This window comes from Marmota marmota, unplaced genomic scaffold (assembly GCF_001458135.2).
Source record: "Marmota marmota marmota unplaced genomic scaffold, marMar, whole genome shotgun sequence".
Lineage (NCBI taxonomy): Eukaryota > Metazoa > Chordata > Mammalia > Rodentia > Sciuridae > Marmota > Marmota marmota.
This window is the reverse complement of record NW_026000283.1, coordinates 11,236,526-11,254,385: the sequence shown is the minus strand read 5'-3', so window position 1 is coordinate 11,254,385 and position 17,860 is coordinate 11,236,526. Positions and strand designations below refer to the sequence as shown.

General features: G+C 36.9%; 1 protein-coding gene across 1 annotated transcript in view; it reads left to right on the top strand.

The window, feature by feature from the left end:
* Window positions 1–14,634, top strand: part of Dock11 (dedicator of cytokinesis 11) — a 142,900-nt gene extending 128,266 nt beyond the window's left edge. The window contains exons 44-50 of the mRNA XM_048797110.1: window positions 2,517–2,639; window positions 4,777–4,890; window positions 5,898–6,044; window positions 10,149–10,359; window positions 10,726–10,916; window positions 11,426–11,526; window positions 12,812–14,634. Of these exons, the coding sequence (XP_048653067.1) occupies window positions 2,517–2,639; window positions 4,777–4,890; window positions 5,898–6,044; window positions 10,149–10,359; window positions 10,726–10,916; window positions 11,426–11,526; window positions 12,812–13,088 (1,164 nt within the window). The 3' untranslated portion in view covers window positions 13,089–14,634. The remainder of the gene's footprint in view (window positions 1–2,516; window positions 2,640–4,776; window positions 4,891–5,897; window positions 6,045–10,148; window positions 10,360–10,725; window positions 10,917–11,425; window positions 11,527–12,811) is intronic.
* The last annotated feature ends 3,226 nt before the right edge of the window (window positions 14,635–17,860 follow it).

Below are 17,860 nucleotides of genomic sequence, written 5' to 3'. Positions count from 1 at the left end.
TCTGCAATCTGTATATGGGGTAAAAATGGGAGCTCATAACCCACTTGAATCAAAGTGTGAAATATGATATATCAAGAACTATGTAATGTTTTGAACAGCCAACAATAAAAAATTTAAAAAAAAAGTAAATAAATACATTCTCAATTTCATTAAAAAAAATATCATGAATGGATATTGAGGATATTTTTTTCAATTGCTTTTTTTTCTGTATCCGTTGAAGGTAATATTTTTCTCTTTTATTAGGTTTATGTGGCAGTGTATTAATTTTTTTTCTAATTCTTAACCAACTTTACATTCCTGGGATAAATACTAGTAGAATGTAACCGATTTTTAATTCCCCGAAGTTCACACTTTCACTTCTGGAAATTTTAGTTTGGCTATTGCAGAATAATAAACTGGTCCTTTACTCAAGTAGCAACATTTATTGAACACCTGCTATATAGTATCACTGTGTTAGATTTTGGAGAAACCATTGGAAATAAGACATTGTTCCTGATCTTAAAGAGTCACAGGCTATTTGGAAAGTCAGATACATTGACAAAACAAATATTATACAAGTATAAATATTTACCCCCAAAATTAACAGAGTTGGAAACAAGGTATCTAGTGTCTTGCTTATCCTGCTTGAAGGATTCTGAAAGAGAGGGTACTTAAGTAGAAGGGATTAAAGGGCAGAGGGCATAGCATGAATAAAGACAGGAAGCTAAGACACATCCTGGTGCTTCCGAAGAACTACTAGCAGTTCACTGTTACTGAAGCATAAATTACAAGACTTGGCATGTTGAATGAGGGGATTATAGAAGTCTCAACCACATCATTGCAAACTTTCTATGCCAAATGAAATAACTTGTCCCTTGTTCTGTGAATGACAGAGACATTGCCAGATTTTAATGAGTGACATAATCAGGTTTGCATTTTAATCAGAACCCTATGACATATGTATAGAGGATGTATTTGAAAGTCTCAATGCTGGAAGCAGGACTCTCCATTAGAAAAAACTGCGAAATCTTGAACCTTAGCAATAAGTGTAGAAATGGACAGGAAAGGTCAGATTTGAAAGATAATTGGAAAATAAAACTTAAGGGCTTGGCAATGAACTCTTTGGGATGAGTAAAGAAAGAGATGCAGGGGCTGGAGTTGTGGCTCAGTGGTAGAACGCTCGCCGAGCATGTGCAAGGCCTTGGGTTCGATCCTCAACACCACATATAAATAAAGGTATTGTGTGCAACTACAACTAAAAAATGAACATTAAAAAAAAGAGATGCATTAATTTCCTAGATGTCTTAGTCTATCTGGTCTGTTACAACAAAACACCCTAGACTGGGTAGTTTATTAACAACAGAATTTGTTGATTTCTCACAGTTCCAAAAGTTGGGAAATAAAAAATCAAGTCACAAGTAGAATCAGTGTCTGTTGAAGGTCCATTTCCTAGTTCATAGAAGACATTTCTCACTGTATGCTTACATGGTAGAAGTGATAAGCTAGTGTTCCTGGATCTGCCCCACCTTTCTTTTTGGTACTGAGGATTGAACCCAGGGTCAGTTTACTACTAAAGTACATCTCCAGCATTCCCCCGCCTTTTTGAGATGCATCTGACTAAGTTGCTACCTTGTCATCCTCCTGCCTAAGCCTCCTGAGTCTCTGAGATTATATGCATGTGTCGCCATACCTGGCAGGGTGGGAGGTGTCTATCATGAACTATTATTATATCATCCTCACTAATTTTATTTTATTTTTTAATATTTTTTAGTTGTAGTTGGACACAATACCTTTATTTAATTTATTTATTTTTATGTGGTGTTGAGGATTGAACCCAGTGCCTCACACATGCAAGGCAAGTGCTCTGCCACTGAGCCACAACTCCAACCCCATCCTCTATTTTTTATTAGCACAAATTAATTGTACATATTAACAGAACTCAGTATGATATTTTCATATGTGCATATAAAACACATTGATAATATCCAAAACCCTTTTTTTCATCTTTATCCCCCATTCCCATACCCCAGAACACTTCCTAGTCCCTAGAAATCACTATTCTACTTTCAAGTCAACTTAAGTCATTCTCAGTTTGGAACTAACAGTGTATTCCCTTTTAAAGGTATTCCTTCTCATTGTGTAACCATCTACAAGTACAGTTAGCCATTGTTATGTGAATAAACAAAATAGGTATGGTTTACTATTATCAACATTAACTTCATATTTTAAGAATATTTCTAATTTCAGGTATTTGTATAGGAAATATGGGGCTAGGGTGTGTAGTTCAATGGTAGAGTGCTTGCCTAACAGGCACAAGGTCCTGGATTTTATCCCTAGCTCCAGGAAGGAAGGAAAGAAGAAAGGGAAGAAAGGAGTGAGGAAGGATATATAGTCACACAAGTATACTCCTGTTGAATTTGGTACCTTTTGTTTGTTCTTTATTAACTTAAAATGGTTAGAAATTAATTTGTATGAAACTCTGAAACTATTTTTAATTCCTGACTAAATTTTCTCTTAATTCATTTCTCTTAATGCAGGAAGTTTTGCTGGAGTTGCTAGAACAATGTGTGGATGGCTTATGGAAGGCAGAACGTTATGAAGTAATTTCTGAGATTTCCAAGTTGATCATTCCAATTTATGAGAAACGTCGTGAGTTTGAGGTAGCCTACTTACATATAGTTATAATTAGCTTATGTATTTTATTTTGGTCTTGGGAAAAACATTAAAATAGTTATGTAACTATTGCTCTACTTCATGTCTTCTGAAGTTTAGAAGATTCATTATGTTATAACATTTGTATTTTATTGTAGAATATAGATATTTAATTGATTGTATCATTTAGACACATGGATCCAATATGAAAGTTCTAATCCAGGCTAGGGATGTATTTAAGCAGTAGAGTGCTTGCCTAGCATACACAAAGCTCTGGGTTCAATCCCTAGCACCACACAAAAAAATTTACAAACGTTTAAAAAGCTGTTAAAGTGTAAAATAAATATCTTGCCTTATGTTATATATATACCAAAAGAAATTAACACTAAAAGAATTAAAACCAAAATTAAAATTAGTTTGGTGGTTTCTTTTTTTCAATATTAATTAATTAATTTGTACTGGGGGATTAAATCCAGGGGAGCTAAATCCCCAGCCCCTTTTATTCATTTTTTTTTTTTTTAATTTGGAGACAGTGTCTTGCTGAGTTGCTGAGACTGACCTTAAACTTGTGATTCTCCTGCCTCAGCCTCTCAAGTCCCTGGGATTACAGGCCAGTGCTACCACGTGCCGCCAGACCTGTGGTTCTCAAAATATTTTCATCTAGCCTTCTCCCCTCCCTCTTTCAGGGCATAAAATAATCATTGTGGTTTTGGGGCTGGGGTTGTGGCTCAGCAGTAGAGTGCTCGCCTAGCACGTGCGAGGCCCTGGGTTCAATCCTCAGCACCACATAAAAATAAATAAATAAAGGTATTGCGTCCGTCTTACAACTAAAATAAATAAATAAATAAATATTTAAGAAATAATCAGTACGGTTTTCATTAAACCTTCACTTAAAAAACAAAAGCTATCAGATTTCCAGGTTGCTCAGGGAAGAGACGATTCTATTCTTTGCAGTTGTTGAGGACACTAAAAGTGCTGGCAGATAACAATGAGGAAGGTAAAAAGACACCAGTAATAACCCTATTATGAGAAGTTTTTTTTTTTCAATTTGGCCTGCTAAATAATGTATTGATAAAGGGTAGTTAATAAAGAATAGTAGTTTAATAAACAGTCGTTGCCACCACTGCTAAATAGGAATTTTTTTATAATCAAGTCACTCAATTAATGTCATAATTTCTACTGCTGTTGTACTAGGAAAGGGGTGATTTAGGATTTAAGCCATTTTTAAAAGAGCAGATAGTTTCTCAATATTGAAAAAGTTTCTTAGAGTGAAAACATATATATTTTAATTTGGGTAGTATTCTAAACTGTGCTCTAATCTGACTCTGATTAAATTTGCTTTTTTGTCCTAGATTTTAGGGCTTCCTCTCTTTGCAATACTCTTGACGTATATGGAGCATGCCTGAAAAATTACAGTAACAGCTGGGTGTGGTGGTGCATGCCTATAATTTCACCAGCTCAGGAGGCTGAGGAGGATTGTGAATTCAAAGCCAGCTTCAGCAATTTAGTGAAGCCCTAAGACACTCAGTGAGACCCTGTCTCTAAATAAAATATTAAAAATAAGGCCTGGGGATGTGGTTCAATGGTTAAGCACGCATGGGTTCAATCCCTGGTACCAAAAAAAAAAAAAAAATTATAGTGACATTCAAGATTTTATTAATAAGCTAGAATTAAATAATTAAATTTAGGTCATATAGATGGCCAGGAATAGTATATGAGACAAAAAACAAGATTTGCCACTACTGCTTTTATCAAATCAGTACAAATCCAAAGATTCCTAAGAAGCTTTGTCAGAGTTTCAAAACAAAGGCCCCATTTTCTGACCTCTGCCCCTATGGTACTGAGGATGAAATCCAGATAATATAATATTTTTAAAATATATATTGTCATTGAGGTGAATAAAATGAAGCATGATGTTAGTATATTCAGTGTCATTTTACCATTTTAAATTCTACCCTTAGATCCAAATTTGTTGAAGTCTTTTGTCTTATTGTAACAATGGGGCAAGAGGATGTGAATAGTGCCACCAAAATAGTTTTGAAAAAGAAACATTGATGCTTTTTATTCTTGTGTATTCATCTTGAAGACAAGACATTTAGTGATGGACCAAAAGACAAATCTTATCTGTATATTTTCATTTTTCAGAAACTTACTCATGTTTATAGAACACTTCATGGAGCTTATACAAAAATTTTGGAGGTTATGCACACCAAAAAAAGACTTTTGGGTACTTTCTTCCGAGTTGCCTTTTATGGCCAAGTAAGTATACTTTATATAGAGTTGTTTTTCTTTTTAAACATTCACTTTTGGTTTTGGTTTGTTACATTACTTCGGTAGCAGTTATTGATTCTAGGATTCTGTCCAGATAGTGCCTATTACAGTAGCAAGGATCTTGCTTTGTAACTTTAAAGTTCACATTGGTTCTTATCAAGTTCATTAGATCAGAGTACAACCTATAAGGTTTGGATTTCTCTTTCAGTTTCATTTTTTGTTATGCTTCTGATAAAGTATATGTAAACTATCCAGTCATTAAAACTTTCAAATATAGGGCTGGGGTTGTGGTTCAGCAGTAGAACACTCACCTAGCATGTGTGATGCACTGGGCTCAATCCTCAGCACTGCATAAAAATAAATAAATAAATAAGCCAGGTGCGGTGGTGCAGCCTGTAATCCCAGCGGCTTCGGAGACTGAGGCAGCAGGATCACGGGTTCAAAGCCAGCCTCTACAATTTATCAAGGCCCTGAGCAACTCAGCTGAGTCCTTGTCTTTAATTGAACCCAGTGCCCCACATGTGTGAGGCACTGGGTTCAATTCTCAGCAGCACGTAAAAATAAATAAAGATATTGTGTCCATCTACAACTAAAAAAATATTTTTTAAAAAAAGGACTGGGGGTGTGGCTTGGTAGTTAAGCACCCCTGGGTTTAATCCCTGGTACGTATTTATATATATGCATAATTAAATAAAATAAAGGTATTGTGTCTATCTGCAATGAAAAATGTGTTTTAAAATACATCCAAATACAAAACAGGTAATAAGCATACAGGGAAGGAGGAGAATCTCAAGAAATCTTCAGGCTAATGATATGTTGATATGATTGTGAATTTGAAAATTCTCATTTATTTGAAGGTAAAAAAGTGAATGTATGCATGTAGCTATTAGTAATATTATTTAAAATGCATTTGAAATATATTGTTACTTAGTAGGTTGTTTTTAAATGTTGTTTGCTCATTCAATTCATAAATTATTGACTTAACTTTACAACAGTCGTTTTTTGAAGAAGAGGATGGAAAGGAGTACATCTATAAAGAACCAAAGCTCACCGGCCTCTCAGAGATTTCCTTGAGACTTGTTAAACTTTATGGTGAAAAATTTGGCACAGAAAATGTCAAAATAATTCAGGATTCAGACAAGGTAACCTATGCCCCACATTTTAATATCGTAATTTGTTAATTCTAGGCATGGAACATTGCTCCTGACTTTTTCCTTATTTTAAATGGCAGAGGAGAAACAAGGAAATAGAGACTTCCGGATAGTGAAAGAATGTACACGGGCTGGACTGGGGGTGTAGCGCAGTGGAAGAGCACTTGCCTAACATGTGTGAGGCCCTGAGTTGCCTCCCTAGCATTACAAAAAAAAAAAAAAAAAGAAAACTAAAATTAAGAAAAGAAAGGATAACAAGGGCGTGGAGTTTCACACCGTAATCCCAAAGACTGGGAGGCTGAGGCAGGAGGATCACAAGTTCCAGGCCAGCCTGGGAAACTTAGGAAGACCCTGTCTCAAAAAAAGACTGGGGATGTAGCTCGGTGGTAAAATACCTGTCCCCTGCCCCTACCCAAGGAAAAAAAGAAAGAAAGATAGGGGCTTTGGAGTCTGAGACCAGAATTCCAATCCCCATTCCTTGTTACTTGCCTGCTGCATGACCATGGGAAAGTATTTGATCCCTCTCTTTCATTTATCTCATTAGTCAGATGGTGATGATAATAGTACCTTCCTTATGGGGTTGTTTTACACATTAAATGAGTTAATATAGAGAAATTGGTTTGAGTTCCTTGTACATAAGAAGCATTCACTACTGCCAGAATGAAAATCTCCTGGCAATGGTAAACACACTTCATTATCTACCATGATAATCATCACTATGTAGATTGACATATATCTTCTGGGTATGGTTTTATCTTGAACATATGCTTAAAGACAATTAAAATAGATTTGCTGGGGCTGGGTTTGTTGCTGGGGTTATGGCCCAGTGGTAGAGCATTTGCCTAGCATGTGTGAGCCACTGGGTTTGATTCTCAGCACCACATATAAACAAATAAAATAAAGGTCCATTGAAAACTAAAAAATATTTAAAAAAAATAGATTTGCTGATAGGTTCAAAATTAGTATTTGGCAAAACCTGTTTCTTATTAGTTTCACTATTTTGTAATGTTTTACCAACTTAAGATGATAGATTTCCTCTCTTTGCAGCCAGGTAGTCTTAGTTTGCTCCCACAGTATTGAGCACTGTGTAAATGGAATGGTAATGGAGATCCAGGCTTCTTAAATTCCTTTTTTTAAGCTATATTAAAATTGAACCCAGGGCCTTTTACATTTAGGCAAGCTCTCTGCCTCTGAGCTACATCCCCAGGCCCCAGAGCCAGACTTTCTGAACAATATGCATTTTTCTCTTTTTATCCACCTCTGAAAACTTGCCCAAAATGCTGGTGACAAACCACCAACAGGCTGCTTGAGTGCTGACATTGTTATGCATGATATTCTGTTCATTTCCTGTAGGTAACACACATCATGTACAGTTCTTTCTTTTAAAAATTACCATCAGAGCCAACTGAGGCTGAATCAGGAGAATTGCAACTTTGAGGCCAACCCTGTCACAAAATACAAAATAAAAACAAATGAGATGTAGTTCAGTGGTAGAACACCCATGGTTTCAATCCTCAATACCACCAAAAAAAAAAAAAATGTTCTTCCTACCTATGGGGTTCCACATCCATAGAGTCAACCAACCATGCACCAAAAGTATTAAAAAGACTCATTTATACTGGACATGAATACACTTCTGTTTCTTGTCATTATTCCTTAAAAATTATAGTCTAACAAATATTTACATAGCATTATCATTGTATTAGATAGTGTAAGTAATCTAGAAATGATTTAAAGTATACAGGAGGATGTGTATGTTTTACATGCAAATATTATGCCCTTTTACATGAGGGACTTGATGTTTTTTTTTTTTACTGTATGGAAATAAAATGTGTAAAACACTCTTTTACCTTGCCAAAGAACAAAATCTGCTTAAGGATATAGGCAATATAAAATACTCCTCTTAAAGAGGTGAATTGGTATTATCTTCCAATATTTTAACTGTGTGTGTCCTTGAGCCTAATAATTTCACTTAAAATTTTATCTTGTGGATGTACATATATAAGAATATGTTTAAGGATATTCCCTGATGCAAAATTTATATAGCAAAAACCTGGACGCAGTCTAAATGTCCGTATGGCTAAATAAATGATGGTATTTCCCATATAATGGATATAGTCACCTAGGCATTTAAAAAATGAAAGATTTATATAAGTGTCAGTATGAACCCAAAAAGATCTGTTATGAAAGGGAAAAAGAGGTGAGATGTAGGACTCTGTGGTTAGTATGACATATTCGTATAAAACCTGGATATTCACATATACTTATACAAGCTCAGGAAATTTCAGGAATATTTATACAAAATTGTCAGTCATGGTTACCCCTGAGGATTGAGATCAGAGTCTTGATTGTAAAAAAATTGTTTTTGCTATTTGTATATACCCTGTGTACTATTAAATATATAATTTTATATATGTGTATGTGTGTGTGTGTGTGTGTGTGTATAAACTTATTAAGGTCAGACACCAGACTTGACCTCTTTTTAATTTCCCTTTTATATTTTGTCTCAATGCCAGTAGATTTTCCTCAGGTCTCTCTGGTGAACTCTACCTTTTTTTTTCTTTTTAATGGGAGAAAAAAAATTCTGGAGATAGGCAAAAAAATAGAATGGTTTAGAGAAATTAAAAGATTCTAAGAAATTTAATCTGTCCTGTCCATCCTCCTGTATATGTGGGGGGTGGAGGGAGAGGGATACGGAAACCGTGTGTGTGTGTGTGTGTGTGTGTGTGTGTGTGTTTCTGGAGAGGGGCAAGGATATTGGTCAAGGCAGATATAGTTGGAAAATGATCCTGGGAACTGTTAATGAAGATATTCTTAGAATGAGGGGTTGAGAGTCCTCAATGAATCTCTAACAGAGACGATGCTGGGATTTACATCTAGCATCATGGAATTTAGATCATTCATGAAATGGTTCACAACTACAGCTAGAGGTTTTTTTGTGTTGTTATTGTTTATTTTATTTTTTGCAGTGCTAGGGATGGAACCCAGGGCCTAATGAATATTAGGCAAGCACTTTACCGTGGAACTGTACCCCAACCCTACAACCTAGACTTTTGTGGCTCTAAAGTAGAATCATTGTGTGTTCTTGTCCTCCCCTTTCTCCATAGGATAGGATTAAAATAATTCAGTCAAGAGTACCTACTCATAATTTCCAGCACTGCTTGTGAATTTCTAAATTAGTAAGCTTTTCTGAAGGGTAATCAGATAATATATACCAAAATCCTTAAAATCATGTAAACTTTTTAAGTAAGAAATTTTCTTTTAGGAATTTATCTTAAGGAAAAATCAGAAAAAAATAAACATAGTTTTAAATTCAAGGATGTTCATCAAAACACTATTTGTAATAACAAAAAGTTGGAAAAGCAACTTAAAGGTATCAGCCAGCTGTGGTGTCACACACCAGTAATCACAGTGACTTGGGTGTCTGAGGCAGTAGGATTGCAAGTTCAAGGCCAACCTCAGCAACTTAGTGAAGCCCTAAGCCACTTAGTGAGACTTTTCCTTAAAATTAAAAATAAAATGGGTTGGGTTGGGGATGTGGCTCAGTGGCTGAGTATCCTGGATTCAATCCCCAGTATCTGTCTATCTCTGTGTGTATGTATGTGTGTGTGTGTGTCACACACATACACACACACACACACACACACACAGTAATCAATTACTCCAATATAGAACTCTTAAGATATTTTTATTCAGGTAGAATTCACACAATTAAGTATTTTAAAATATTTTAAGGAGTCAGATGACAAAAAAATGTTTAGTATGTTATCAGATTTCTGAATATACATGCATAGAAAAAAATATTAGATGAAAGTGTGAATAATGGTCATTGTTGGATGATAGGATTACAGTAATTTTTATTTTCTTCCTACATTTCTGTAGTCTCCAAATAGGTTTCTGTAAGTTCTTATAATCAGAAATAAATGATCCTTAAAAAAGAAACGAAGACCTCCTCCAGGTGTGTACTCAGTTGGAAGCACAATCATAACGGCAGTGATTCTCATGTGATCTCAAAGGAGTAAATTACCTACATTTCATTTTCCCTTCCATTGAATCTTAAAAAAAAGAATATTAAAAACTTGTCTTATTTTATAGGTAAATGCCAAAGAGCTTGATCCAAAATATGCTCATATCCAAGTCACTTATGTGAAGCCCTACTTTGATGACAAAGAACTCACAGAAAGAAAGACTGAGTTTGAAAGAAATCATAATATCAACAGATTTGTTTTTGAAGCTCCTTATACTTTATCAGGCAAAAAGCAAGGTTGTATAGAAGAACAGTGTAAACGCCGGACCATTTTGACTAGTAAGTAGGACTTTTCATGTTAACTTATTATTTGTCATGGTCCTTTTTGATAAACACAAGTACCAGCTGGCCAGCAGGAACTTGTAACTGAAATTGTAATCATTTGTTGTTTTACTGTTCAGTTATAAGTTTGTACAAACATGTCCTTGTGATAAACCATCATTTTCCCATATGTCATTCATGATTGCTTAGACATGTCTCATAAAGGGAATTTATCCCTTAATCCTGAAGCAGTAAGTTCTATATAATACCTTAGGCATCTCCTAGAAAAAGCATGGAGAGAATTAAGCACAATGAATTTTTTAAAAATTCAACTATTTGAATTTGATTTTCTAAACTTAATAAATCAATCTTAATTTTTAATAGCTTCAAATTCGTTTCCCTACGTGAAGAAGAGGATTCCAATACACTGTGAACAGCAGATTAATTTAAAGCCAATTGATGTTGCTACTGATGAAATAAAAGATAGAACTGCAGAGCTGCAAAAGCTTTGCTCCTCTACTGATGTGGATATGATTCAGCTTCAACTCAAATTACAGGGCTGTGTATCTGTACAGGTAAGTTGTGTTAAACACTTCCTAATATTTCTCTTGCTTTCACACAGGCATAGAGCAAGCATTAATTGTAATTGTGTGTTATGCTCTCATTGAGTGCAAAAGCCTGTATTTCTTGTTAACTTAAGAAATTATGTTTAATTTCTATAAATTTCCATAATGTCAAAAGACGTTAAACAAATCCCTCTGACTAACCAAGCCCTATATTTACATTTCAGAAATCATTAACTAATTTAATTAGAGTATCATCTTTCCAGATTATGTGCTTTAGTTAATGATTTTTCATATAAACTTGTTGTAAGCATAAAAAACTTCTCAGATATAGGTTTCTTATAGTTTTGTTATGTTTTTGGTGCTGAGGATGGAACCCAGGGCCTGTGTATGCTGGAAAATCAGTGTGCGACTGAGCCATGCTTCTGGCCCTTGAGCTTTTTTAATAAAAAGGAGAAATGCAAAAACTTCTTCTGACTACATGCTGATAATTCTCTCACTTTTCTCCTTTCTTAATTTAGGTCAATGCTGGTCCATTAGCATATGCAAGGGCTTTCTTAAATGATAGTCAAGCCATCAAGTATCCACCTAAGAAAGTAAATGAGTTGAAAGACATGTTTAGGTAAGCATTTAGTAATTTTTAGATGAGACATTTATTCTTTTCCTTGTTTTCTTCTAAAAACAACAACAAAGTATTTACCAGATAATACCCCTACAAAAAGGACATTCTTTGTGTACTTTTGTAATAGCTAAGTGACCTCTGGATGGTACTTTAAGTAGTGAGGAAATTCATGATCTGTTTCATGCTACAGGATATTAACAATGCCCCAGTGACCCAAGAGATTAAATGTGCCAACTTATTTTATTGCTTTGGATATTGTAAGTGACACAAACACAAACCTACATTCATTTTTTGATTTCCTTCTTTGCCCGATTGACCTTGTGTTATAGCATTTCGTACCATTTAGGGTAGAAGTAAAAGTGGGGCTGGAAGGGTTGCAGAGGCGTTTACTCCTATCCTGTATTCTTGCTTCCACTTGGATTCTGCCAGTCTAGGACATACAATATCTTGTGTGCACTAAGCAACCCTGTAAGCTAAGGTATGTCGGAATGAACCTTACATTTGAAAATCTGTTGAATTTATAAACAGTTTACATTCAGAACACGAGAAACAGTTGCGTCAAACAGACTAAGGATAAATATGATAACCTATCTACTCATCTACTCCTGACATGCCATTTACTTTTCCTGTTTGTGTGTTATCAGCTGTTCCAGGTTGCAGAGTAACCAGTAGTCATTCATTCACCAATACTTATTAATAATGGCTGCCTGGATCCTATAAAAAAAAACTCTACTAGTTGCTATGACAGGGATATAAAACATATGGGCATTGAGGTACTTTGCCTCCTCAGACATACACTATAATTGTGGACATTAAACATAAACACATAAAATAATGAAAAAAAATACTTTTATGATGGTTCTTCAACTCCCTATCCCCACTCTTGCCTGCCCAAGAAATATTCTTCACACCTATGGCATCTAATACTGTAATGGGCATATAGTAAACTGAAAATAAATTCTTTTTGAATGAATGACTTACTGTATGCAGATACAAACTAATGTTAGCACAACTTCAATGGCATAATAACAAGTAAATAACTGAGCAAGCAGGCTTCCTAGGGGGTATGTTTTGATTTAAAGGAGATAAGAAATCAGGACAGAGGTGGAAAAGGAGAAAGTATTTCAAGTTAGAAAGTGACATTAACAAATGCACAGTGAGAAAATAAAGAATTCTCTTGTTTCCCTCTGGGCAAGTCATGCTTAAAGTGAATTATCAAATTGATTGTCAGTGAGACTTCCTAAAAATAAATAATGAAACCTTTATCTTTGTCATCCATCCATAGGAAATTCATACAAGCATGCAGCATTGCACTTGAACTAAACGAGCGACTAATTAAAGAGGATCAATTTGAGTACCATGAAGGGCTAAAGTCAAATTTCAGAGACATGGTGAAAGAATTGTCTGACATTATTCACGAGCAGGCAAGTATTAAGACTGGTTGTAAACGAAAACATGATCTGGAGTCCCTAAAGTGTTACTTGACGAAAATCTATAGTTTTAAATATGTTTCGTTCAAATTATTTGTTCTGTACTTTAAAATTTGTTCATGTTCTCTGTAATCGAAGTTGAAGCAATTATTTAAAACTGTTACTGAAGCAATTATCAGTAATAAACCATTTTGTTCTTTGTGCTATAATATTAGAGGCACTAGCTGAGCAAATCTGAATAGATCTACTATGAACATGGGTTAGATTCTCTCAAGAAGAATCCTAAAGAAATGAAATGATTAGCTCAGTACCCAAGTCCCCAAATACTATTCCTGTCTTGGCTGTCAGAAACTACATACTGTGGTTTAGGTGAGATCCTGAGTTATTTCCAAAACTTGGGGATTGTCTTCCTACCCTTACAGCTTAGAAAACTATGTTTATGTATACTTAGCATTTTAATCTATCACTGAAGGTTAGGGATATTTACTGCTAACAAAACACAGCCTGAATAATAGAAAAGCAAAGACCGGATTATCACAGCCAAATTATGTCATCACTAATCATCACATTTATAGACCTACTGACCCTTATGGAAACCTAAGTACTACTGAACTTTGCTGGTAAGATCCATTCCTATATTGGGGCCTTGAAATTCATGTTTGCAACCACTTTGTACATGCATTGTCCCTTAACCATTTTAACATTTTAATCACGTTCATAAAAGTTGCAACATGTCAGACTAGTCCCTCAGTGACTGAGCTTTTTAAGCTTATTATAAAGTCTCCTTCATTTCCTTGCTAATAAAAACACCAAATAAATATTTTCTTTAGAAACATTATAAACACTGAATATTTAAGAAATAAAGATGGGGCTGGTGTAGTGGCACTTGCCTGTACTCCCGGCAACTCAACCTCAGGTAAGAGGCCACAAGTTCGTGACCTGCCTAGACAATTTAGCAAAACACTGTCTTATAATAAAAAATAAGAAAGGACTGGCAATTTAGCTCAGTTGTAGAATAACCCTGGTTTCAATTCCTAGGACCACCAAGAAAAAAAAATTAAAGATGGGTCTGAGATGGTAGTCCAGTGGTAGAGCACTTGCCTAGTATACCTGAAGCCTTGGGTTCCATCTTTCAAAACACTCAACAAGACCAGCATAGAGGAGGAAAAGTTCATGGTTTCAGAAGTTCAAGTCCATGGTTGGCTGACTCTTATCACTTCACCTGAAGTGAGGCAGAACATCATGACAGAAGGCTAGCAACAAAGGAAAAGTGCTCACTTCGTGGTGCCTAAGAAGCAGAGAGAGTGAAGGAGAGGAGCCGGGAGGAAGGATGCAGTCCCTAAGGGCACAACTCCAGTGACTCACCTCCTCCATCCATGCCTCTTGGGCTCAGAGATGATGCGTACACAAGGCTTTTTTCAAAGCTAATTAGGATATAGCTTTCACAATTATATCATTTTGAATATTCCTATATTAATATTGGTGCTTCAGGGGGGTACCTCATATCTGAACCATAACATTCTGACCCTGACCCCCAAAAGCTTATGTCCATTTCTAAAAGTCTGTCCCCATGGTCTTAACAGTTCCAGCATTGGCCCAAAGTCCAAACCTAAAGTCTTATCAGAGATTCAAGGCAAACTTGGCTATGATCCCCTGAAAAATTGAAAAACAAGTTATATATATCCTATGCATAGTGGAACAGAGTAAAAAATTCCATTCCAAAAGAGAATTAGGGGCTGGGGATATAGCTCGTTTGGTAGAGTGCTTTGTCTCACATGCACACGGCCCTGGGTTCAGTCACCAGCACCCGCCCAGCCCCGCCCCCCCACACACACACAAAGAATTAGGAGCATGAAAAGAAAGGATGGGATCAAAGCAAGACCTAAACTCAGCCAGGCAAACATTTCCTGTAGGTTCACCTCAGGCATCTGGGGCATATGGCTGCTTGATGTGCTTTTCAAAGGGCTTGGGAATCCCTGCTCCTTTGGCCTTGCTGGTTGAGCCCACTTATCTTTCTTTTTGCCTGTCTCTGTCTGCAGCCAGCAGCTTTCCTTTTCAAATATTCCACATTACTGGCATCTCTTAATCTTTGGGAGGGCCTCCACTGCAGCAGCAGCTTCCTTCTTACAGCTTTATGCATCACCCTCTCAGGGGAAGCCCACAGGAACTCCAAACCTGCAACACTGCCTGGCCTCCCAGGCCTGCCTTTGAAATTTTGGTGGAAACTTCCATGACCTCTTAACTCCAACATTCTGTAATCCTGAAGAATCAGCATCACCATCTGCTGCCAGCTGGAACTGTCATCAGGCTACCTTGGACCAAGGTTGCAGCCGTCTGAGTGGCTGAGCATAGTGAAAAAACTTCCTAGGCCCCCCTGTGCCAGCAGGGTACCTCACTGATCTCAAAAGGATTTTTACTTTTACACCCTTGAGGCTGTGATGGGTGTGGTCTTTCCAATTTGAGAGATCTCTTCAAGCTATCTTTCCTAGTGTATCTGCAAAGACTTAGCACCTCTTTAGGGGATGTAATTTCTTCAACAACCACAACTATTTACCTTGTCCCCAGTTTTTCTCACCAGTTTCTGGCCAAATTGCAAATTTTTAAAATCCTTCTCTGCTTTCTGCTCCCAGTTCTCACAGAAAACCTGATTAAAAGCTGATAACAATATCCATAACACCACCTGAATGCTGTGTTGCCTTGAAACATCCTCTGGCAGATTAATTAATCCATCACCTTTATATCCAGCCTCTCACAAAATGTAAGAACATGGACAAAATGTAGATAGCCTCTTTACCAGAATATAACCCAAGTGACCTTTAATCCAGTTCCCAATAGATTTCTCATTCCCTTTTGAAACGTCGTGGGTACAGCCCTTGCTGTTTTCATTCTGATTCTCTGAGCTCCCACCAGAATCGCACATTAAGCTCTGCTAACAATATTATATTGCTTCTCCAGCCTTATGTCCACACTTTTTAAACACTTACACACAGTTCCAACTTCTCCTAAACCACATGGTCAGGTTAGTCACAGTGATGACCCCACTTCTCAGTACAATTTCTGTTTTAGACAGCTTTTCATGGCTGTGACCAAAATGCCCAACAAGATCATCTTACAGGAGGAAAGTTTATTTTTGGCTCATGATTTCAGAGGTTTAGTGTGTGGTTGGCCAACTTCATCACTTTGGACCTGAGGTGAGGCATAACATCATGGCGTAAGGGCAACAGTGGAGGAAAGTTGCTCAGCTCTTGGCTCCTGGGAGCAGAGAGGGGAGGGTGGAGCCACATGGAAAGAGAATATCCCCAGTGGGGGAATTCCATCAAAATAAATGATCAGTAGAATAGAAGAAGGGAATTGATGGGAGGGAGGAGGGACAGGATAAGGGAATAATAGTGAAATGAATTTGATCTAACTTCCCTAGGTACATATATGATACCACAGTGAATCTTACCTTTATGTATATCCACAAGATACTTAAGCAAAACTAGAGTAGAGGGGAGGGAAAGGGGAAGTCCTGGGGACTGAATTAGAGCAAACTATACTCTATCCTCTGCAGATACTGAATACCCTTACCTGCCCATGCCCCACATCATAAAGAAGAAGGACTTTGGGTTACTTTCTCTAACTTTGCCCTCTTTCAGCAGGAAGCAGCTTGGAGATGTTGTCACCCATTTTCCCATAGAAATTGAATGTAGAAATGACAGTTGGGAAATGTAACAGTGTCCACTTCATGCTTGGGATATAGCCCTTGCTGCTCTGCCACTGCAACTTATTTTTAAAATGGATGCGTTTCTGGGGGCTGGGGTTGTGACTCAGTGGTAGAGCACTTGCCTAGCATGAGTGAGGCACTGGGTTCGATTCTCGGCACCACGTATAAATAAAATAAAGGTCCATCAACAAATATTTTTTAAAAAATGAACACGTTTCTCTCTCTTCCTCTCTCTGTGCTCCTCCCTAATCTCGAAGGAAACAGGATTATCTTCATTCGCCATCATAGGTAGATTCATTCTGTCTTTGAGTACACACCCACCATAGCAACAAAGTAACCCAGACTTTGGGGATGGTACCAAAAGATCTCAGAAATGACAATCTTCCAAAGTAACAAGTGAATTACAACTCCAGCAGAGAACACTTGGAATATAGCCTTTGAGTCACCTGTTTAAAAGCCCCCTATTCCTGCTGAAGGACAGAATCACAGCCTCTGGGACAGGAGTCCCCTGTGTTTCTCCTTTGCTAACAAAGCAATAAACTGTTTTCCTTTTTCTAAAATAATAATAATAATGCTTTTATGTCAAATGAATCCTAGCATATAACTAAAAGTACCAATAAAATGTTTTAAAAAGTTTTTTAAAAGATGTAACTGGTTGCAGTGGTGCACACCTGTAATTTCAGCAGCTTGGGAGGCTGAGACAGGAGTATCAGGAGTTGAAAACCAGCCTCCGCAATTTAGTGAGACCTTGTCTCTAAATAAAAATATAAAAGAGGGCTGGGGATGTGACTCAGTGTTTGAGTGGCTGGGATCAATCCCCGGTATGGAAAAAAAAGGATACAGTCCCAAAGAACTCACCCCCAGTGACCCACCTCCTGCAGCCTCACCTCCAAGGGCCCAGAGTTGCCACCAAGCACAAGTCCTTTCAAATTAGGATGGACCGATTAGGTTACAGCTCTTTTATAATCTAGTCCTCTCACCACAATATTCCTGCATTAATAGGAGCTTTGGGGTCACCATCTCTTGTCAAACCATAACAGATCTACAGCACCAAATTTAGAAGGAAAGAAATTAGCTGGGCATGGTGGCGCACTCCTGAATTCCCAGTGGCTCAGGAAGCTGAGGCAGAAGGATCACAAGTTCAAAGCCAGCCTCAGCAATTTAGCAAGACCCTGTCTCTAAATAAAATATTTTAAAA